Source organism: Battus philenor, unplaced genomic scaffold (genome assembly GCF_028537555.1).
Source record: "Battus philenor isolate CCGP_79_NKW_IND1 unplaced genomic scaffold, ilBatPhil1.0.hap1 SCAF_28, whole genome shotgun sequence".
In the NCBI taxonomy this organism is placed as follows: Eukaryota; Metazoa; Arthropoda; class Insecta; order Lepidoptera; family Papilionidae; genus Battus; species Battus philenor.
This window is the reverse complement of record NW_027181691.1, coordinates 4,353,025-4,379,036: the sequence shown is the minus strand read 5'-3', so window position 1 is coordinate 4,379,036 and position 26,012 is coordinate 4,353,025. Positions and strand designations below refer to the sequence as shown.

Here is a 26,012-nt window from a genome sequence, read left to right as displayed (position 1 = left end):
CGTCACATATGTATCAGAGAAAAAATAACCAAATATTTGTATTATTAGTAATTTGGCCATTCAAGCTTACGACGACAGATGATTAAAGTTTACAATAAATTAAGAAAATTGCTGACGTAAGAAAGTACAAAATACAGATTATTATAATGATTAAGAATTTTGAGAAGGATTTCATGTAATGATTTTTTTCTATTACTCCGTTTCATATTTCATATTAATATAAAACATTGCATATTTTATTGTGTACTATTTAATCACACTTATATATTCTTTAGTATGTAATAATTAAAAAGTTTCCAGTACTATGCAGTCTACAACAGTCGATGTAAGTAAATGGTTTTCTTTAAAAATGTGCTCTTCATATAAAGCCGCTACTATCAGAACAACAATCCTTATCATATATCACAATCGATTCATAATTTCACCTTAAATATAAAATTGCACTATTTAATTAAGAACTTAGGTTAAACTTATCGATAATTTTTGATATCGCACATCACTGGTTTGTCAGTCCGCAGCTGCTTTCGTTATCCTTGTCGACCCTAGCGTCCCCAGAGCCAGGGCGGGGCCACAATCACGTGTGGGAGTGCCCCAGGCTACCATGTGTGTGGTGGTGATTGGCAGCCAAGTGGTGGAAGTACGGCGCGTAAGGGCCCGGCCCTGTGAAGGGATACGGAACACCGTGGGAGTAGAGAAGACCCCCGGGGTAAGGACCCGAAGGGAATCCCCCTGCCGGAGGCGGCGGTACTGTTGGGCTATTCACATCCATTCCTGGGTTTTGCTTTTTCCATTTGGTGCGTCGGTTTTGAAACCAAATTTTGACCTGTTAAAATAAAATAAAATTAAGAAATGGCAACTTAACTTATAATATTTACAAAATATAATCTATTGTCTATGTCCCTATTATGATCACTGACCTGACCTTATAATTAATGGTCTTATATCATTTAAACGATTTCTCTCAAATTTGTCATAACGCAAAGCAATGTCAGAAAATCCATTCCAAGCAATTTTTTAACATGGCAAAAAATATCCGTCCATATTACGCATGAAATTTCAGCAATTCGTTTTTAGCTAACTTCTACGTGGCAAAGGAATTTATCTACGAAATTTCATATCTATGCTTAATGGTTTCAAAAATATCGTGATAAGTGATGAGAGACAGCACGTGGACGTCTTGAGCTTGAAGTAATGATGGTGACGATGATGATTCAATAATAAGTCTTTAGTCCGTCCACGTTAATAATGTAGTAAACCAACGTTGTCCTACGGCCCTAATCAGCAATTGTCTTCATAATCATGCCTTCTGGTTACTACGATCTAGTTTTGTAGTCTGTAGTGTGCTAACATACCTGCGTCTCAGTCAAGCTGAGGCTGAGCGCCAAGTTGAGCCTCTCACACACCGACAAGTACCTCGTCGTTTTGAACTTGTTCTCCAGCGACACCAGCTGCTCGTAAGTGAACGCCGTCCGCGCTCTTCTCGGTTTCGTGCCGCCCTTTGAGTCCCTAGAGGACCCACTCTTGCCCTTCTTTGAACTCGAGCTAACAGGACTTTTAGGGTCACCATTCTCGTCGAGGTCCGACTGAGTGAGTACGTCGTCGTCCATATTGGAAGTCTGGTCGTCGGTCTCCACATCATCGGCTTCGATATCCGAACTTTGAAGGTGATCTTTGACTGTAACAATTAATATATAGTTTATTAGTACAGTATAGTTTACAGCAGACGTAATAATGATAAGGGTATAGGTTGATGTCATCATGAGTGAAGAGTTTAGCATCTTATTCATGTAAGGACTAACATGACCTATATTCAATAGCATATTTTAATTTTCATGGCAATCATTTTTGTTTAGTTTTTAGAAACAAAGTCTTCTAATATAATTTTACCTCAAATATTTTCTTATAATATTATAATTCATGTGAAAAATAATATTATATTATATGTGTATATCTTATCCATGTAAGGACTAACATGGCCTATATTCAATAGCATATTTTAATCTTTATGGCAACCATTTTTGTTTTTTTTTAGAAACAAAGTCTTCTTATAGAATTTTACCTCAAATATTTTCTTATAATATTATAATTCATGTGAAAAATAATATTGTATTATATGTGAAAAGTATAGGATTGATAAAAAGACTTAAATCAATAAGAAACAATGGGATAATCAAATTCCCGTCTCCTTGTACGGACTTTACGAAGACGCCTCCGCACCGTAGTCTATTTAAGCAAAAATTTTAAATTTTATTAAATTTTACCAAATATAATGCTGTAGTTAATATATTCCATAAAAATTATTAAAACTGGCTTTCATTTTAATGTTCTTTGGTTATATAAGAAATTGTTTGTTTATTGGCCTATAAATTAAAAACATAATTTATATTGCTTCCAAGATCAAATTCTAATTAAAAAATATATACTCAAACGAATATAGTGTCCAATATACGAATAGTCACTATTAAATTATCTTTAATACGCTTGGTACATGTGTAGTTTTATATTTAGTTTAACCATAACAATTATGCTATTATTTTTTTATGCTTATGATACGTTACGGTGTTGGCAGTTAAATTTATACAATATTAACAATTCTAACATAATAATTTCAATGAAAAACGGTTTAATTGTTTTGTTTTAATAGACGTGGGTCGACAAAATGTTTTCGTAAACTTGAAAATTATATTCCAAGGTATACCTTGTCAGGATTAACGTCGACAACCAATGCTTATAGTGCCATAAACTTCTCAAACTAACGACCGTGGCCAATACGTTTTTAACAGCTCCCGATATAAACAAGAGCTGAATACAAATAATCTTCATATAAATTAAACATTTTATAATTTCCTCATGGACATTATTCTGAAATTTTCATGTTTTCAGATGATATAATAGACGTTTCCGTTTCCTCCGCCGGGTGGCTATGTTAACAGTGCGAAATAGTTTTAAAACCGCTATTAATTTTTAAGCGACTACATCGGCAGCAAATTTCTAACGTCCGGTGCCAATAAAATATAATTTATGATTATTTCGCGCTTAGTAAAATTAGTGAAATACGTATCCTAATGGTGGACAGGATGTATAAATATCTTCTAAACTGGTGTTGTGTTTAGCTGCCTTTATGACTGAAGTAACCGCAAAATGGCGGTAAAATTATCATTAATAAGTATCAAATCGAAATCAAAGCAACACCGCCATAACATTTAGAATTCACTCTTATAAAAATGAAACGATGCCATTCGCCATTAATAATTAATGATAAACCCCGATTAGTCATGTGACTAAATTTATAACCTCTTTTGAGTCACAACAGGATTAATATTTATATGCTTTATTGATATCTTTTAATCGTTTGATCCGCCATTTTGTGAATTAGTAATGGATGTGTTTTAAGTTTAAAATATGTTTATCATAAATTTTTAAATAAAGACTGCTATAAAGTGAACTGCAAAAGTATTTACACTTTTAGAAATATATTGTAATATAAAAAATAATATCTGATCTTTGAAGTCACATCACAGTATTAAGAATATATTAGAGAACTGACTTTCAAGAATTATTTAAAAACCTTTTTTTATATAAATAAATTTTATTTGTGCTACTTTAAATCGCCAAAATTGAAGTTATTTGCAACAAACAACTTTTATGTTAATAAGGAAATTATTAATCAGTTTGAATATACGAAAATTTTATTACTTAAAAAGAGATCAATCGAGATATAAGCCACACCTCCGAGTCCTAACCAATCGGCATGAACTATAAAAAAATTGATGAGTGCCTTAATTTAAAAAAAAAATAACGTTCCATTGCATGCTGACGTATGCAAAAGATATATTGCACACGATTTTGTGTCTTGATGACTCTTCATTGTACAATGTACATATGTACTTATCGTTAGTTGAAACCTTGCTCGTTATGACAGTTTCTGGCACGACGAAACAATTGCTCGGATAATAAATCTCTCATATGTTATGTGTTCCATATAATTCCAAGTGTGAACCGACTCAATTGATATTCATTTAAATAACTAATTTCATTAAAATTACCAGAAAATCTTCCATCCTTTGATGTTTTAGTTTAAACATTTTAAAACGATTTATACTAATGGATTCTAATAGAAAGCAACGACTTTTTATATCGTTTTCTTTACGATGCGGTTACAAAGTGCGCAGCATCTATATCGAAAATATTTAAAACTGTTTTATTTTAATACACACATAACCATCAAAGTAGAACATTTATTTAAATAACATACTTTTTAACCATGGATAACGAAACAAGCTATAGTCTTTTATGAAAAACAACATAAATGTATCATCATATGTACATCATATAATAACAATAATAAACCAATGCGTTGATAATGTTATTAAACGTAACTTTTGAGGGTAAGATTTTGAATCATTATCATCATTGCCGTATGACGCCCATTACTAGACTTTTGCCTTTCCCATGATTTTCAAAAAGACCGTTTAGAAGCGGCCTGTATCCAGCGTCTTTCTGACAACCTTGATAAGGTTGTCTATCCACCTTATTCGCTAAACTTAACGCTCCGTGGTCACCACTCCAGAACCTCATGGCCCATTGTCACTTCAACTTGCCAGTTTATGTGACTACATTGGTTTCTTTAGTTCTACTACAGATCTCCTTTTTCTGATTCGATCTTGAAAAAGAATCATGAGCATAACTCTTTCTATAGCTCATTCAGCCACTGTGAGCTTACTAATAAGTCTCGAAGCAAGGGATCAGGTTTTCTGCCATAAGTCATCACCGGTAACACACATTGATCGAAGACCTTCGTGTTTAGGCACTTAGAGATTTTGGAATTTAAATTTTGTATAATCTTAAGCTTTTCAATTTAAATAAACATATAAACAAATTAACCTTTATTTACAGACCTTGAAACTAAAAACACAGTCCAATTTTAAACTGGGATTCATGACGACATGTTATAAAAACTTCAACATAAAAAAACTCTCCAAATTTACGTTAAATAAGTTCCACCTAATATTTTCTAAAGTCCTTATTTAACCCAATTTATGTCTTGCTTTCCTAAACCCCTTTTCGTGATATCAACACATAAGTTCCGTTTTATCGCCTATAAGGACTAATAACATAAATATATCGAGTTTTACCGACATTCAAAGTTGTATTTAAACTTAACTCAATTAGGTTCAAATTAGTATAATGTTGATACGTTTCATTGCATGAACATATTAGCACATACGATAAAAGCTTGTAATGCTTTAGTAATTAAGTTAAAATTACCGTGTCTTTACTCTTTGAAGATAATGACGGTAGTCCAGTACAGTTCAAACGAATTAGCGACGATTTCAGGAACAGATGCACTGCCGAATGATATATGCATACAGCGAGCGAAATTGCGCTCCGTTAAGTGTTAATAAACAATGTTTTTGTTTCTTCTCTAAGCACAATAAAGGACTGTAAAAACCTGTTTAATATTATACCTTTGTGTTAATAATATTAAAATCTCTAAGAAAAATTTATAATTCGAACGAGTAATAATATCAATTTTTTTTTCTTATTGTTTGTAACGTCGTTGATACATAGTTTTATTTAAAAAAAACAGTGTAAATATTAGGGAAATCCATAAGAAATGATACAAACAACAACATGATGTATCCATTGTATTGATGTAGCCATTTTTCGAGCTACATTAGTAACCTTTTCAGTCATACACAATAGTCATTTGTGATTCGAACTGGCAATAATTACATTGCCATAGATTGATTATATTTAATTATAGATATTTTTAAGAAACATACTTTGTTTCTGGTGGAACGGTCATCATCGTTATTTCAGCAATAGAACGTCCATTGGTAAACATACGCAGTCCCAGGAGATTCCCAACTGGTTGAAGCTACCTCCATCCAGTGTCTTCCGGCGACCTTACCAAGGACGTTTAATCATCTTGTGGGTAGACATCTTGTCGGTCCGTATTCTCCATATGTTTCGGGAGCTATATGACCTCTTCCACTTAGACTTGCAAATCCGCGAAGCTATTGATTACTTTCATTCGTCTGTGGATCTCCTCACTACTGATTCGATTTTGTAGAATAACTCCACAGATAGCCTTCAGGCAGTACTGTCCGTAAATTAAAATTTATATCGAATATACCAACGTTCCTTGAAGAATTACTTATCTGAAGTAGTAATGGGCGGGGCGCATCACTCGTGCAACCATCGGCCGTTGTTCTCCAGTGTCGACCATGAGCCTGTAGACGCAGCGTGGGTAGATTTCCCACTAGGTGGACCGACAACATTGTCAAAGTCCCGGGAAGTCGCTGATTTGTCAGACTTCATCGATGACAGTAATATCCTGTCTTATTTGTATTATAATAAATATATGCTATTTGAGTTCCCAACATTTGTGTTTGTTTCTTTATACCATAAAATATTGGTCACAGTTAGTTATCATACAAAATGTTTATACAAAATTTATCGACATTAAATGTATCAACACTTTAATCGCTTACGGAGCGAATGGCCAAAATAAAAACATAGAGACAAAACCTATTTAGGCAACAAAACACGGCAGCCGCTAAAGGATTGAAGGGGTATCATGTGTCGGTTGCACATACCGCGCTAATTGTCAGCGTCGCAAATAGAAGAGTTCTTGTCGAAGTGTTGTTTGCTTTATCGATCCTGTGATAAATGGTAATTAAAAAGAATATTTTTAAGTGCTTTAAATACACGTTATATGCATAAAAAACTTTATATAAATGAACCGCCCAATCTATTACTAAACTCAAAGCTACATGGAACCTCCATCGTATAAGCTTATTATTTTTCATATTTTACATCACAGTAAACGTTTATTTTATCATACAAACCACAAAGTCACTTAAAAAATTTATCCCTCCCTGTCAGATATTCAACAGCAATCAAAAAATAATGTTAGGATGTGATCAAACAAGGGATATCACAAACCATAACTATACTCATGAAATTATAATCACATTATTATCATAGGTGCAACTTTTAAAAAGAATTTATTTATTTAAAATAAAAACGTAGATTGTAACTTATGACTTAGGAATTGATTATTAAGTCTATTTCAGTTATTTACTTTTTGAGTTTCCCGAGCTACATATATTTACGACTTTAAAACAAACATAAAATATAACATAGCAATGAAAAAAATAGATAATAAACCTTACGAGTGCTGTTTATAAAGTGGAAAGCGTAAGAAAAGCGTAAGTTATTTATTATAAACAACCTTTTAGGCATTCTTTCAGGAAATTAGAGATTGCATATTTCAAGTGCTGTTCAAGACGTGGGAATTGTAAACGAATCATAAGTTATTTATAATAAACACGGTAAGAAATGTTTGAGTACGTAAAGATCTTGTTATAATAACAAAGATGTTTATCTTGCACGATTGAACACATGAAGATAAATGATTATACAATCACTATAGAATATATACCTCAATATCTTGTGCTATTCTTATGTTATATTCCAACCTATTTTTGTGAATATACGTTGTTTATTAAGAAAATATTAAAATATTCAAAATAGTTATAACTCACAAATAAAATCTCGTCTTCGTTTCAGCCCATAAACGCCCACTGTAAGGCATAGGCTTCGCCCGATGATATTTACGGGGAATGTACCGTAATTGCTACATAATTAATATTAGTACTATATATACATTTTTATGTATAAATACAATTTAATTATATATTTTTCTACTGGCCTGCGACCAACAACTACTAACATTGCTATAAATACGAGAAATTTCTTAATTTATATCGTGGATCAGATGGAATCTGCAAATGCGACTTTAATAGAAAGAAATAAAATATATTCTCCATTCGAAGTCTTAATAATTCGAGTAGTTTTCAACGTTTATCAGCATCTTATCTCTAAAGTAAATTAAATTATTTTGATTTTAATGTATACGTTAATAAACGGAACCGCTTGAGTGTAACAAATCTGACACGTAGACAATTATTACGACATATTTAATTAAATCACCCACTTCAGTTCGCAACTATATATAATATCTCTTTATAAACAACACTTCAGTCAGAGGACGTCCATTAAAAATTTGCCTCCCCCATAGATTTACAATGGGACCTGTGAGAAGCAGTCGACAATCTTAGAATAGTAAATAACATTGAAAATCTAGGATGAGACTTCAGTCCAACAGTGTACGGCATACAACTGAAAAGATAATGAAAAAGTTACTGATTATTAATTATTATAATCAAAAAAATTCTAGATGCTTCTATTTCACATTTACAATATCATTAATCCCCTTGCAAGAATCCCACAGATGACTTAAATTTACATAATCAAGCTGCTGGTAACTCTACCATCACAAATTCTGCTGCATTATACAGTAAACGAAGTAAATATAATTTTTTTTGATATTCTGTTATATACTACGATTTTGAAATAGCAAAACTTGGTGCGTTATATGAATACCTTGGTCATGACAAATATGTATTTGTAGAAAATCATTTTTGACTCCTTCAATAACTTAACCCTTAAATGCATGAATCTTATTTACACTCTTAAAAAAAATATTTATCTTGCAAATAAGTACACTAAAATGCATGGCAAAAAAATGAAATGTATGTAATATTTTTTAAACTTATTTTTTTTAAAAAAAAACCTAATGTTGCATTTTTACAATACTATGCATTTTCTCTCTCATTTTACGTTTAAGTGGTATGTTGCAATTTTACATCATTATGCATTTAAGGGTTAAAACGAAACCTCTACCTAAATCTCTCCTAAATATGACTTTTGAAAGATATACAACAATCGACACGTTTAACAGGCGGGCTGGCGATCACACTGTGGTATTATGGTCTGCAGAGGACGCTGCTGCCCATCCTCTGGAAAATTGCTTGTAAGCCATGGTAATCCCATATAATTAATGCACAGTGTCAATTATACTCGGGAACTACGATCGCAAATCTCAATACTCTACCGTCGAGCTAACACTGCTCTATATGTAAGTTAATACTGAACCACATTATTTTTCGTGTAAATTTATAACGGAACTGTTGTTGCGAGAAATCCCCGAAACATGGAACCCGTAAAGCCCACTTTAAAATACAAGAGACTTCCCTCAACGAGGTGCAAAACTTGTGAGCGGGTGTAAACTGGGTAGATTTGCGCCCGTGTCGCCCGTAAAGCGACTCCGCCGAGCCGCTTGCGGCCGCATTCGTCCGAGTTAAAAATACTTTGACTTTACAGCGGTCGAACTTACACAGCTTACGAACTTTCCGAGTGCTATAGTCACACACAAAAAAAAACTCTCGTAAAACATTACTCTAATTAAAATTAATCTTTTATGGATGTGCTTTGGCAAAATAGGTAATAAATAAATAAATGTATATACTTTATTTTCCTGCTACTGTTTATTTTGCTATGTACATTTTCTATTATTTATCCATTTACTTTAATTCTCATTTACTGTGTGCGTGTCTATTATTTAAATATAATGAGAAACACCGTTCTCCTATCTTGTCTGTCTTGTCTAACTTAATTACTTTTTTTATACAATATGTTATGACTATTATTCATCAGTATTCAAAAATTATATTCCAATATTTAATTGTACTAAGACTGTGTGCCTGCCATTTATTATTTAAGTCAGAGGTGCACAACCATTTGAATCAACGAGCCAATTAAATTTATTTTTTTTGGTTTCGCACTTATTAATAATTTACTAAATTTTATTGGTAATAATTTGATTACAATTTAAAAAATATAGACATTGAAATTGCATATATAATTTTTAATGCAAAATAAAAATAAAGAAGAAAAGAACTTAAAAACGAATTATAACAATGTTGACAATTTTTTTTGGATACAAACTGATAATATCAGCCGGAATTGATGTGCGAGCTAGTCTCGATCGGTATTAATTTTGGATTAATTCTTTCAGTATGATTATTTTAATTATTATAATTAATATTATAATGACATTTACCATGTAATTATAATTAATATTATAATGACATTTACCATGTAATTATAATTAATTTTATAATACAATACTAATGGAAAAAAGTCGATTAATAAATTTAGAAATGCTTGGCGAGCCGTATAAACATGTTTATCAGGCGCAAGCGGCTCGCGGGCCGCGTGTTGTTCATCCCTGATTGAAATAGCATTTAGGCACATTGTTTAAATGAAAATTAATTTGATAAAAATTTTAATTCAAAAACTCTTCATTCAACTGCCTCCTTCTCGGATGGTCATTCATCATCTCAGGCTTGAGAGGAGTAGACTAGGAAAATTCAACGGGGCCATATGTTTTTTTTAAAAGTATATAAAATAACTTATTTAATAAACATTGAAATATCTTGGAGACGAACTCATAATTACAAATGCTCTCTTCCATGAACTCTTGTTCTCGTATTAGAAGAGTATCAACATTGTTCACTAACGAACCAAAACTAACAATGTGTTTTGTTAAAAAAAAAAACATTAAAATTACAAATGGTTTTGAATAAACTTTTGTTTTATTAAACTACTAATTAATTATTTCATAGCTAGAACAGGACAACAAATTAAAATTTCATATTAAAGATATCTTTATTCGTGTAGACATTTACATGCAGTTTTGAATCGACAATTGTTTTAATATTATAAGTAATAAGCTATAATCGGCTCGAAATGCTCTGCTCTGTGTCTGCTGAGAAGAAAAAAAATAAAAATATTTGATATATACATGGTTACATCATCTATATAAATGAGTCAACAAACCAAGTTCCAGACATTCCGATCAACTAAAAATTCTTAAATGCTGTACTAAGATTTATTTAATAATTTACCCATAATTTTAGATTTTAAACTGAGAATAGGAAGATCTAAGATATGTTATGGAACTTTTATATCTGCGTACCTATAGACCTATGAAGGATTTGTTAACATTTTCAAGAAGAAATTTACGTTACGATTTTATTTTTATCTTTTGTATTAATAATTTTTCTATCACAATTTTGATACGAATATTTAAATTTTGGCGATTATAATAATTTGTTATTAAATATGTATTGAAAAGCATTCGTTAAAATACTTCTTTCAAAAATCTTTTTTGTTTTTAAATAAATAGAATTAATTATTGCAGCACTGCCACATAAAAATGTCGTTGGAGAAAATTCTGTGACAATGAGTAAAATAAACTAGCTAGTTTTTTTATAAAAAATATATGGTAGAAAATCCAGACTTCATATTGTCGTTTATGTGTGAGTCTAATAATATTTCCGAAAGTTTATATATATTTGTAATGTTTATTCCATATACACAGCATATACATAAGCAATGAAGCGAACAAAATCGTATACACAAATGTCTTATGTAATTATTACTAATAAGTTAAAGATATTTTCAGTTTTTAAGTTTCTTTTTATGCTATTATAATTGTTTATGGTTTGTAGAGTCTTCCATAACAATCAATACTATGTAGACGTATTAAGCTTTGTGTTGAATATTGTTTAAGTTATATTCAGTGTAAATATTATCATTGTATGAGTAAAAGTATCGTTGTGGTTATAATTGATGTAAAAAAATAACAAATTAGACATATATCCGTAAAGGTACCACGTGTATCTCATATCGATTAATTGCACTTTCTAACTCATTATTCAATTAGTTGTCTGCGCATCGAAATAACTCTCCCCAACATCTCAGTCTAGTAAACGGGAGCTCCTTGCAGACGTCCCCGACCGCACCTCTCATATTCCACCGCACCCGAAATCTCCAGCGAGGAAAGGCACTTGTAATCGAGAGGGCTTTATTAATTACAAACTTGGACCGCAACCCCTTTCGTCCCCTCACCCAACCCCCAGGCGTCGCCCGTTGTCGAACGATTAAGCTCTTTAAGTTCTGTTTACTAAGGTTAAAAATCCCCAACCCGATCTTCATTAACCCAAATTCAACCTTATCTCTGGGCGTAAGCGTTTCACTGGAGAGGGCTGAGCGGTTTGTTGATTTTCCGACGGATTTTCGACTTAGTGATTATGAGTTTAGGATTTGTTTTCGAATGGCTAGGTTTATCTGCAAACAAGAACCATCAATTTGTTAAATGAAGAAAATGGAGAGGAGTAATTTGGGAAGGATTCTCGGGTCGCTGCGCGCGACGAACGAGTGCCGTGTTCGCAGTTATGTTAAAAGATATTTGCACGGTTAAACTTAACTCCGGCAACGGATGGATGTACGATTAGCGTTATGTTCTCCGAAGCCTTTGCACGCTATCTGCATATAGTATATCACAATCCGCCCCTGAGATTTACAATTCTATATTTCGACATCAAAAACCGTCAGTGTGTGTAAATAGTCGGATCTTCATTCTTTGTGTATTTATATTTCCACTTTAACATCTAATAACGAGAACGGTTGCCGCGGTATTTTACGCTTTTGAATCGGCACTTCGGTAATACTAAACCTTCATAATCACCATAGACTTTAAATACTGTACGTAAACTATATACACTTATTTGTATGTTATTTAATAAAAACGTTTAAGAATCTGTTATAATGTATAGAACCCTTTAAAATATAATAGGGCTATTAAATTATAAAAGCTTGAAAATGAATTGCCCTATGTACTACTGCTATTATTACTGCTAATTCTAGTTTCTTTCAAATAAGGCTTTTCTGACATTCTTCTCATGCCGTACACAAGTGGTAATTGTAAACGAATCTATGTTGATAATAATATGAATAAATAAAATAAATAGTAGTAGTTATCGCTCAGCCACGCTCTTTAAAAATAAATCGCACAAAGCCTTGTTTACATTGACTAGTTGAACAAAGCCTTTCTGAAAGTATTATATGTAAATTTTAAAAATATATATGTTAATAAAAATAACTTACGTATCAGTGTAGAAAAAGTTTAAAATGGTAAGACATACCAATGAGAATAGTAAAAATATAACATATTTTAGACACCACAGAAATGGTTAAGTTCTAATCGGAATAATCAATGACGGGTTGTACGCATATTGACATAAAGTAGAATTAAATATTAATACGCCTAAAAGCTAAACACGTAACAGTCTTAAAACAATTAATGAAATGAGTTTAAAAACTCATTTATATTCACAATGACAACACCGGAGTGTTATCACGTCATTTCCGGTTGGTAATTAAAAAGTCAACTCGCGCAGTGTTGCCAACATTAAGCCCCTCGTTAACACGCTGCGCAATTTTCCTGAAGGCTTTAAACACCCTTTCGATTTGAAGAAATTTCAAAGTACTAATAATTTTACTCTTTTGAATAATGATAACACAAATAAAGACATTATTTTATAAATGGAGATAATGCATGTGCGTTTTCAATATCTCTTTTGTTAAAGACAACCTACGTACCACCGCAACGGCTATATCTAAAGGCTAAATCTTTTTCATACTCGTATTCGCGCTTAGCGAGTCATAGATAGGGCCGTAATGGTAATTTTTCTGCGAGATGAAATCAGAAATGAAGAGATCTGTAGAACGAAAATAACGGGTTTAGTTCACGGCCATTTCAACTGGCAAGTTGGAAGCCACATTGCGCAAGAAACCGATAACCATCGGTGCCTTAAGATCCTGGACTGGAGACCATGGATCGGGGATTGTGAGAGGGGAGGGTTATTCCCATTATCAAGACTAACCGACCAGTTCACTATTTCAGGCTTAAGACGTCCACTGTTGCAAATAAACTTATCACATAGATTTCCAATAGAATCGGTCTACATCAGCGTATTCCGACAACTTTAAGGTTTGTTCAGCTTTAGGGCGAACATTTTTCACTACAACTTACCTTCCAAATACCGTCTGATCTTACCATCCGTTACAAGATACGGCGAATAGATGTAAATAAATGAAAAATGTTTATTTCGATGTCAAGTTTGATAATAAATTTTGATAGAATCAACTTAAAGATATTTTCTTACTTAAAGGTATTCTCGTCTTTCCTTGGTCAGTTTTTATACAATAAAATCAATCAAAAATAAATATACACCCATTTAATAAAACGGTTACAGAAGTTAAGTAATAGCTTAGCTAAAAAATAAATCTTATGGCTATTTTGAAAATTTATAATTAATAATTTATTATAATTATTTATACACAAAATTATAATTTGTATTATAACATATATATATAAATATTTTATAACATTTATATATATAACAAAGATAATGCAAGTAAATATAATACTCCATGTAATAAATAAGAATTTTCTGATATACAAGGCACAGGCCTAGCTTAGAAACTAAAGAAAATCCGATGTAATAATAATATACACTTGTATTTTATAACACATTGTAACCATTAATAACTTATCTACATTATATATAATAATACCGAATATATAATACTACTAACGAAAATTTTTGTGTAATAATTTGTATAAAAATGTGTGTTGAAATAAATAAATAAAAAATGTAGTCTCCTTCTGACCAAATGGCTTGCATAAGGGAGAGTGAAGTCACTCTTCCGTTAAGTTTTCCAGATCACTATTATAATACTTAAATAAATGATTATACACAATAAATGTAATTATAATTAGTTTATTTATATTTTGCTTAGTTCAATGGACTTATTATTATTTACTTGGACTTATTACTAAACAATTGAAACCTGTTTATCTCATAACGTTTTATGTTGAACCTATTTACATAATGATCTTTGAAATTATATAAAGTGTCAGTCAAGAATAAAATCAGACACTTCCAGAGAATGTACGTTCGAAATTCATTCAACTTAGTTTAACTATTGTCCATTATAAGTAAATATTACTTACGGTTTACGGTACTAGCATTTTAAACCGGAGCTGGAAACGTAGGACGATGATCCTATTTTTTTAATTTTGTATTACAAAATACTGAGCACATCGAATTTCAATCACCCTATGACACAGAATAGTTTGTCATTATTTAAGTAAGTCACTAGCGAGTGCTGCCTAGAAAATAGCAGTCTATCTCCCTTGGAAAACGTATAATTTTTTTCTGGAACAATCGGACCATTAATTTATTGAGCGACTGTACTAAACCAATTATCAAGTAATAATATCAATAAAACTCGTATCACATACGCTAAGTAGCAATGACACTAAATTCACCATCCAGCGCCGTTTTATGAAATTTAATTAAGTTATTGTAAAATGACATAAAACGAAGTCGGCTTTTGAAAAAGTACATTTAAAAATAGCCAGCTATCCCCGCCCACTCGAGGTTAAAGGCCCGGATAATAAGCTAGTTCAGACCGTAAACTGGTGAAATTTATGGCCCCTTGACCCTTGCGACGCCTTACTCACCTTTTATTTTTATTTGAGTGAGCAAGGAACAAATCTTAGTGCAAAAGGGATAATAAAATAATCGTTAGATTCGTTTAGACGACTCTAATTTCACGGATTGTTGCGCAAAGGGACGCTGGCTTAGGGTTGCGTTCGTCTCGCTCAGGCGCGTGTCACGATGCCCGTCGTCTCTGTCTAGCGTCGACCAATCGCGGGACGCGCAGGGTCTGTGTTCTTATTTCAAGTGTTTGCGGGTTTTGTATAACGACGTTTTTAAAGAACTTTGGGCTGGAGCTACCAAATTGATATATTTTTTTTAATTTCTTCAATTGAAATAAATCGAACATATAAATCATTGATTATTTTAGAATTATAAAGAAATTAGAAAGAATTTCGTTTTGTCACTTCCACTGCTAAAAATGTTTATACATCTAAACATAAAATTCGTTAGTTTCTCAAGTGGGCAGACCACATAGATCGCAGAACAGAACCGTTGGGGCCTTAAGGTTCTGGAGTAAAGAACGCAGAGGGAAAATGCCGAAAGGATATTAATTCCTATCGTTATATTCGATATAAAAATTACAATCTCTACTTTTCAAATTCTATATTGAGCAAAATAATCAATTTACGTTCCATTAAAGGAAATTACCGGATGTAATTTTGGATGCAAAACAATTATTCACATTAAATTTTAAAATCATATTTAACAGATTAGACATTTGACAGTCATATTCTATAACCTCTCCTGGTAATTTTTTTTTCAAAAACTCCGTGATTGTCATCAAAGGCGTCGGTTTTTAAATTACTTTACGTATCTGACAAACTAAAAAATATCTGCGTCCAGTTAACTCATTTAAAAAGTCATAAACCGATCAAGTACGCGCTACTGTATATCGTCCCTTATCTCACGTTATCCAACATCTAAATGACCTCTACAAAACTCCTTGATATTACTTCTTTCTACGTCATTTGATTATTTCCTCCTAAAAACATAGCAGAAGATAACAGCAAAAGGGACTTATTCAAAAATATACTAAAGCGTACTAAAACTTGTAAATGATATTTTAAATAGGTAACCTTTTAGATGTTTTAGACTGACATTTATGAACAGTATTTATATACATTTTTATCATACATTCATATATATTTGCGCGCCTTTATATAAAATATTATATAAAAGTTTGTATGTATTACATGCTTATCATTTAATAATTAAATTTTCTGTAATTTATGTATTTGATGTACCTCTTTCATTCTCGTAGGTTGACCGATATAAAATGTTAATATCAATAAATCCGAAAATTGTACCCAACTAAAGTTGACTAAAAAGGTAGACAAATTAGGTTCTTACGATTGAACAATGAAATGAACAAATTGACAGTATCACCCGTATCGTAGCATATGATAAAGACATTGACTTACATAGGCATCCTGTACCTTGTCTGGTGTTGTCTCTGTGGGCTATTGGGTTTTCCGCAAACGTGCGACACTACGCTCACTTTGCGCTGGAGGTATATATATACCGTACTACATCGGCATATTTTCTAAACAGTAATCAATGTTGTTATTAACATTTCAGCCGTAGTACATTCACAGCTGGACCTAGGCCTTTTCCTTAGATTTACAATAAGGTTGCTTGAAAGCGGCCTGCATTCGACGATTAGTTATACAGATTAAAAAATATATATTCGAATTATGGTGTTAAGTTGAAATTTTAATTTATATTGAAAACAACTTTAAACATTTACATACTACATTTAAAAACTAGATTTTTTCAATAATCTATTATTAACAGATGTGCTTTTAATCAACAAGCAATAACTGTTTTAGTTTAAAACATAAGCCGGCGGTATTTAAGTACTTATGAATGAATGTAATTAAAATAATAATCTCTGTCGTTAAAATAAGCAAATTTATAATTTTACAGACCGCCAAGAAGTGCCTCGTTAGTAATATTTCCATATATGAACCGGCATAGCGCGTGAAATTACCTAGGCAATGAGCCACACCAGCATATGTATTAATGAGTCGTGTGTAAATGCGCCCCTTTCAGTAATTCTTTATTCAACGTACGATGAGGTAATTATATATCTGGTTAACGTCAAGTTGAGTCTATCACCTGTAGGGATGAAATGTCTCAGACCTGAGTAGAACAGGAGAAATAAAGTAAGTGGGGCAATTTTTTTAATAATATAAAATGACATATTTTATTAAACATTGTTATAGTCTGGAGGTGAACACATCATTCCCAAGTGCTCTATCTGAGGTGTACGGTGAAATAATCCTTAACATATATAACATTAACAAATAAATATTCTTTGGTATTTTTTTCAAATCTGACTACAAATGTCTAAGTAGCCGCTATGTTATATGGAAGCATAACAACTATAATAACTCGCGATACATGGGCGGAATAAGGCGCCGGTCGACAAAGCGAGCACGAGATATTTGAAAACAGAAGGCCTGCCCGCTTGTTCTCCTAGTGCTAATGTTTTCCTAAGTTGTAGTAATATTAACCCGATAATAGCAACTACCAAACGGTTCCTTCTCAGGTTGCCGTGCGCTAAGGCATTTCTTGAACCGTCCGTCCAAGAAATCTAAAAACTTGGTAACCTTGCAATCCGGTAATTATAACATGTAGTTGCACCATCTACGCCCAGATCTACAAGAAAAAGACGTCGCGGCATTTGCCTATCTTGCCCGCCCTGCTTTGACATAACACAGAAAGTAGTCAGCACTTAAGAACACACTACACTGTCTTTTATTTCTGATACTAAGAAGATATTACTACGACTGTAAAAGCTGCTATATTTCCAAAATAAAAAATAGAATTGTAATGACAAAATAACTATACAGGTTGTTCCATAAATTAACTTTAAGCCAAAATAAAACTATTGCCAATCTAAGTACTCAAAATTATTAGTACAATATTTTTTTATTATTCAACGTATTTCGCTTGACGTTAATTTATGCGAAACTTATGTCTCTTAAAGCACCAATATTCCGGACTATAAGACGCACCCTATATTTATAATTTGAATTTTGGTAGATTAATTTTAATATGATTTATTGAAAGCATATTTCATTTTAAAATATATTTACTTTATCGGTACTGGAACGTATATAATAGTACAAAAACAATAATACCAACCATAGAACAGCTCTGTCGTATGCAAATATCTCTCCTACGGGTAAAATATGTAGTAAAAATGCACACCATCTTGTAATTTTTTAATAAAAAGTGCGCATTTATATCACCTCTAAACCCATAAGATTTGCCGCTAGATTAAATTAAAATTATTTATTTATATAATATCAAAACATTTTCGGATGTTAACACAACGTACCAGTTTGGTAATAAATATTTTAACGCATAATTAAAAGTTTAATATGCCATAAAATGGCTGTCGATAAATCAATTTGCGCGTCCGACGCTGGCAGCTGCGGCGACGACGGCTTAGTTGTTTCCGGACACAGCGGACACTGGCCGCTGCGCAAAAAAAAAAACAAACTGTCAAAGTGTATCATCTCCTTTGACATTGACGTCACGCTAAGAGTTTCTACTGTTTTCTTAGGCATAACATATATTAGACAGTTTATTCATATAAGCATGTTTGATTAACAATTATGTACACGTTTTAAATAAATTTACTATTTAATTGGTAAGATCAATCGGCGTCTAATTTTATCGCCAAACTGTAGTGTGATAGTGTGTGATATGATGAATCTAGTATTATTAAGCTGTTGAAAAGTGTTATTTAATATAGCGTACGAAAACCATTGTTGGCCGATATTATATATAATAAAATCATAGAAAACCTTTCACTGATACTTGCAGAAGATGTAACATGACACATTTATTTATTCATTACTTAAGATAATGTGATGATGTGTGTGCGGAAAAACAAGGTATTATAAAATGTAAAATACAAAATTCGACTTATTCGGTTATTTACCAATTCTGCATGTTAGTAATTGTGCGATACTGCAAGGTATGATACTATAGACGATATTACAGATCCTCAAGCGGTTTTATAAAACTATTTACTTATGAATCATTACCAAATTAGATTAAAATTGTTTGCCGACGGGTGTTTCTAGCTTTCCAATTTGGTATAATAAGGAGGTAAAGGAGAGCCCTTCCATTCTCTATTTTTGAACAATTTCTACAAATAACTTGTTAATTAACTTCTACGATAATAAGAGATTTCAAATGTAACGATTTTAAGATAGATAAATTTGAATAATTGATTCTTACTTTATAGTCTGTACACTGTGTCGTAACATTTGTCAAAATATATCCTGTTTAAGTAGATTTAACAGAAAAACAACTTATCGGGATTATCATGTTAACCACAGGACGTCCACAACTGGATACAGGCCTACCCCGTTGGGGGGAATTTCCTTCGCTCCGCAAGCTGGTCTGTGATCTCCAGTACAGAAACTTAAGGCTCCAGAAGTATTAACTACGTCGGACCAGAATAGAATCTACTACACACTTTATAAACGAATAGAAATTATTTATTGATTGTCTATTTATTATGATATTTTCATTAAAAGTTTTAATAAAAACTTTAGTGCTATGTAGCGCTTAATAATAACCGTAACCGCCTTAAATATGAGATAGAATTTCACATTAGCTTAATAATTACAATAGCCGTTTACATTAAGACTATAATGTAACATCATTGTCCGTCGGCCTAGTAATAAGTTATACCTAATCAGCCGTTACTGTCGAAATTACGCTTGTAACCGGTCTCTTTGAAATTATAAATTAGGCCGACGGACAATGTCTAAATACTCTTTTAATCGAAATTACAATTAGTATTATACAATGTATTACTTAATTATTGCATTCGCAACAGAATTGTACCACATTGGTAGTAGAAGAACGAAAATAACCCACATAGTTCAGCAGATTTACACGTTGAAGTAATCCACATAGCGCGCAGAACAACTGGCCGCTGAGCCCTTATAATTCTAAACGTCAAACTTAGCATACGACATCCAACCACAAATGGACAGACAACCTTAGTTAGGTCATCGGAAGGCACTAAATGAAGGCCGCTTGCAAGCGGTCCTATTCGAAATCTATGAAGGAGTCCTAGGTCTAGCAGTCGACGTCATACAGTTGAAATGTTGATGATAAAGACACTAAAAACCTATCTTCAGTTTATCCTATTTAAATAAACCCGCGTATATTATAGTACGAAATGAAAAACGTGTCTTTAGAATTCTACGAATTATAAATTTAAATCATAAAAACAATAACATTGAAAGTTACCATCGGCGGTGTTTAAGAAATAATCGGAATGTTGTCGAAGCGGACATTTATATCCACGCCGCGGTAATAGAGTTTTAAAAGCGCGTACGCCGGTTCCGGCGCAGCATTGTACAGTAAACGTTAACGTTTCATCACGCACTTAATTGAGACTTCAAAGTTTGACCGGGCTGGATTAAATATTAACCAATAAACACCCTTCGTTGTTTTGAAATAAAGAACATAATTGCCTAAAGCTAAAACCGAAGAACCTTGTTATCGGCTCATAATTGTCACGTTTTCAATCAGGAACACAATGTGTTTACGATATGTTATATTTACATCACTGCCGGCGTATGAAACTAATTGGACGTTGTGTTAAACATTCACTTTTGAAACAGATAAAACATTATATTATTTATTTTTAATAACCCTATCATAAAATGCATTTATTACTGATAATAAGTAGTACAGCATTATGTACTAAAATGGTAGTAACATTCCGGGAACCATGACCATTAATTTACTAAACACTTCTATTACAATGTGTAATGGCGAACAAAATGCCGAAAGAGCTTTCTATTAGTTAACCATTTAGGTGGTGCAGTAATAAATTCATGAATATATATTAGGTAAAAGTAAAAAAATAAATAGATTAGCCAAAAATCTGTTATAAATGTACTAACCACTACTTCTAACCATAACAGTGTATAAATATAATATAACACGTATATTTAAATTTGAAGAGATTATGCGCTTTCTGAAAATGGAGTGCATAAATTAATTGATTATTTAACGTAAGAAATAGTCGAGTCGAATTTCAATAAAATAATAACTTATTATATTAAAAACGATAAATAAAAACAACTTTACATAAATGAATACGTTTTGGTTATTTTATAATACCTCAATTATATTTTACAATGTGCTCCATCCACAGTAATCTGGCTTTGATTCGACCGTTGATTTCTTTTCTGGATTGTTAAGCCACCAAGTTCTTAGATTAAGCAAAAGCGGACGCTACATGGAATATACAGGCTCATGTGCCCACACGAAGCAACCTGACGTCCAAGAGAGAGGGCTGAATCTAGGCTAAATCGCTTCGTGTTGGCGGCATAAATTATTTATATATAAAAATAATTAACAGTAATAATTCATAACTCATCCAGAGTGTCATTTCTACTAGCAGATATTACAGACAGCATTATTTACTAACCGTCGGGTCGGGCTACTAGCGCTTGGCATTCCGACAAAGATAAAAATAAAAATATAATTCTATACATATTGATCATCAACTTATTACTTATTTTTTTTAATCTATTTTATTTTTGATTTCACTCCGCTTCGCAAGGTGTTATAGTTGTGGAGAAGAAACAAGAGGGAACTGACAGATCGTATCCAATACAAAGCTGACATCATATTTCTCAAAAACTACAAAGTTTCTAAGTCAAGTCATGTAAAAGTAACTTAGTTAATTTCAGCTGATTTCATAGCATTATGTTATACGGCAGTGCATTTTTGTGTACCATTAACGGGCTATTCGAGCCATCTGCGTAGTGGGTCCACAGGGTAACTAAGAAATAAATTCAAACACACTAACATACACTACACTAACAGTGTATTTACTATAATATATGTACATAAATGACTTAGTAAATTTTAAAGAAATATTGATATTTATTAATGTAATCGAAGGAATAAAAGTAAACTTTCTGTACCCGCTACTAGCCTATATAATATGTCAATTATTTGTATGTCAACATATAAGATTCTATAACAAACTTCCCTGCAACACGGTACATTTATCTCTTACTAAATTCAAATTTATTAAGCATAGGCTCTGCCAATAGGCAATTTATTCTATTTCAGTGCGTGTTCACGATAAAAATTTTTGGAAATTGGGTTTTAATTTAAAAAAAATTGTTAATACAATCATCAAAAAAAGTTACAAAACTCCACTCCACTATATTTGTTTTTAGTTCTTTAATCAATGTTAACTTAATTTACCGCCATAGATATCTTTGGGGGAGCCTTTTGCCTTATAATCGACATCGGTGCGCTGAAACGAGGAGATAACGACGATTAGTAATATTATGTAGTATATAACTACATCTAATGGCTGGTATATAACCATAAATACAAAATTATAACACAGATAGAACAGAATGCTTTCAGCGATCCACGAAAAGCTATTTCCCAAAACATGTGAATACAACAAATTGTTATACGCACAATTCAACTCTCTTAATCTAGTCAAGACTAATCAAAATAGTCACGTGTACATTTTATACCTATCATATCCGTTCGAGATGGACAGTTTTTGTTCGTTTATATTATACCTAACGTTCGAAATGTCGACTCGTAGAGGGCGCTTCGTCTGGGCGTGTCCAACATCTTTAGAAGCGCTTCTGTATTACCATTGACGTTCAAAAACCTTTTAAGACCATTTGTACATTTATTTTTTAACTCCTTATTCTACATCAAGTCTCAAGAAAAAAAAAACGTAAAATATGCTAAAGTACAACAACAAACTGCGATTTTATCGCAAACGGAAATATCTGGACAACTATTGGATGAACTTGGTAAATAAAGAAAAAGAGAGCGAGCGGTTATCAAGTAATCGAAGAGATTTTACATCCGATGTAGATACAAAAACACATTACAGAGTATTTATAATATACAGCGTGATTAGTTATACGCTTAAAAGGTTTGTAGGAATAAATTTATAACTTATTCGTCAAGGAAAAGCTTTGAAGCTTTTACATCTGTAACCATTAAGCCTGTATAAATATAAACTACACAGTAAAATTAATTTATAAAATTAATTAATCCATATTTAAAGGCGCAAATTCACTATAAATAATAGTTTGTGTGTATGACGGTCACTATCAGTTTTATATATTGAGCTTTTTACTCGCTAACGATTTATGATGAGACATTTCCATATATTATAATCAATAAAATTAGTGTGTAACTCTTTACTCTATTACAATACATTCCCATGTTACGTTTCTAAATTATCGCGTTATAAATTTAACAAGTTAATTAAACTAATTAAAAAAATCTTGTTACAGCGTGAAAGGTTTTTAAGTAATAATAAAGATAGTTAATTGTTCTAAATACTATATATTAAGAACATTGTGAACGTGAGCACCAAAACACGGCTGAGTTTGTTGTAGAATGTTTGTGGTGGTTGAGGTGGTTGGTTGCTATTAAAAAACCTCAATTTGATTCTATTAAACTATTGAAATAAACTATTTTGTATGTAAAAATTTATATGTTCAAATTTACATATGCTCATTAAATTACATATATTTCTCTTTCGTTATTTTTTTTTGTGAAACCCAGCAAGAGTAAATTGAAATTTATCTTGTAATAAATTAATGTGAAATCAATTTAAAAAAAATGTAAATAATACTGTTTTTATTATTACTGTACAGTGCCTACGATTCAGTACACCGAAACTAACTAGACTTTTTAAATAAATACACCGCAAATCATGTTCAATATAAAACTCAGTACTTTACTTCATCATTTATTATAGTGAAATTAATATTTAATAATATTTTAAATAAAATCACGGAATAAAAATATTTCTCTGTCTCATATCAATTATTTATCCTACAATGCTTTCTGCCGTATAGACCACGTCAGATAAATCTAAATATTAAAAAGGTTGAGCCTAAGCTTCATATTAAACCTATTTTTGTGCTAAATATTCAAGTTGCCATTAACTTTAAAAAATCTTTAAGGACTTCGTTATAAAATCCACTGATTTTATTCATACAACTTTTATAAAATCGTCTTAAAAGTATCCAACTAGAATCTATGGAGTCAAAATATTTATTTGAGAATTAATTTTATTTTTTTCTTTTATGATTTTTTTAAATTGTACACACTTAAATATATTGTATTTCACTTATATACGCACCTACTTTATTTTAAATATTATTCAAGAGTGTTTATGTCAGGTGAAGATTCGAAGAAAATGCTCGCCGGGTTCTAATATTGATAATGAAATATCAGCACAAAGTACTCACCGGAGTCGCTATCATCTCTATCGTAGTGCGGCCTCCAGTAGTGGTCGTCGTATCGCAGCGGTACGTCTGAGCGGCCGGTGAACTTGTTGGGGTCGAGAATATTCTCCACGGAAAAGGCTATAGCCGGCCGATCAGGCGGTCTAGTCAGGCCCAGCCGCCTAGTAAGGTCGACAGGAGCGGCATCTTCCACGCCGACGACGTCAACCTCGCCGCCGGCCTCGGTCTCCGTGTCGTCGTTTCGGTCTTCCGAACCTCGCGCCATAGCAAGCATAGTCATAGCAGCATCGGGTGTCGGCGGGCGTTCGTCACTGGTCACTACGCTCTAGTCGCTCATGACGCGCGTCACTGAAATCCCGCGTGTGGGCCGCGAGTACCGGCGGCCGGCGAGTTGGGGTCGCGACTGCGGCCGGGGCGGGCGGGCGCGCCGGGGCGGGAGCCGGGGCGGACGTCAGGGGAGTCGCCGGGGTGAGCCGGGCGCCCCGGATTGGCGGGACGCGACGAGGCGTGCCCCGCTCGGCGGCGCGTAATCGAGCAATAAGGTTTAAACAATTTCGTTTAATACGTTGAATTATGTAAGAGCGCGGCGGGCGAGTAATCGCGCACAAGCGATAAGGCCATTTGCGCTACTTCGTTACGTATTAATGGGGCAGGAAATTGACTTATGAATATTAGAGGTCGCGGAGTGAAGAGGCCAAAGCGGCCCCGTGCGGCCCCGTGCGCGCTAACAATCATGTTTATTGAGTTTAGAACTTAATAGGTTCGGACGGGCGCCATTAGCGCGGCCAGCTCGCTGAGAAATATTTGTTTTCCAGCGCGCCGCTCTGTTTGGGCAGTACTATCCCATCGCGCAATGACATCGTATTTAGCGGCTATTTATTAAACCCAAATAACATTTTAAATGTAAAAATCTCCAGTTGAAATCACCCATACAATGATAAGATATTATATGTGTAAACTACTCTCGCAAATCATATGGTATCCACATCTTGTTACTAAAACACTTATTATCCAATAATAAATTCTTAATAATTATCGTAAACGGTTTTCAAAGGTAAACACTGTTAAACTAATAACCGAAATAACCAGAATCACAAAGACTGTAGTACCAACTAATTCAACAGTTCACAGTTCAGTAATTTCACAGTTCGATGCCTTTTACTCAATTATTAATCAAGACCTGCTACTTATAAAGGTTGTGCAAAAGCTTTCTCAATTCCAAATATCCTTGATGCAGTATTTATATACGTCCCTGCAATAATAATCGGTTCATACTTAACTTCTTAGCTTCAATGACTAAAAACTTGTTTATTACTTTTTTAACTTACGATTATCCAGTAGCATAATTAAAGAAGTTTTTAGGAAAAATATATACTCTTTTTCCATTAAGCTTAGCCCATTGAAGGCCTGTCAAGAACGAATATTAGTTTGTTTTTGAAAGGTCTCC

The 26,012-nt window shown here is 32.8% G+C and overlaps 1 protein-coding gene across 1 annotated transcript; it reads right to left on the bottom strand.

Annotated features, from left to right (window-relative positions):
- Positions 1 to 534: 534 nt before the first annotated feature.
- slou (slouch) lies at positions 535 to 24,863 on the bottom strand. The gene is made up of 3 exons (XM_068769618.1): positions 24,569 to 24,863; positions 1,353 to 1,675; positions 535 to 823 (listed from the first exon to the last, which is right to left on the bottom strand). The coding sequence occupies exons 1-3, from the start codon at positions 24,843 to 24,845 to the stop codon at positions 575 to 577; spliced, it is 849 nt and encodes a 282-aa protein (XP_068625719.1). The 5' UTR covers positions 24,846 to 24,863; the 3' UTR covers positions 535 to 574.
- Positions 24,864 to 26,012: the final 1,149 nt, after the last annotated feature.

Coding starts and splice junctions, on each gene's coding strand:
- slou (XM_068769618.1), bottom strand. CDS start 24,845: ATGACTATGCTTGCTATGGCGCGAGGTTCGGAAGACCGAAACGACGAC. Junction 1,676..24,568: donor TAGAGATGATAGCGACTCCG/GTGAGTACTTTG, acceptor TAATTGTTACAG/TCAAAGATCACCTTCAAAGT. Junction 824..1,352: donor TCAGCTTGACTGAGACGCAG/GTATGTTAGCAC, acceptor TTATTTTAACAG/GTCAAAATTTGGTTTCAAAA.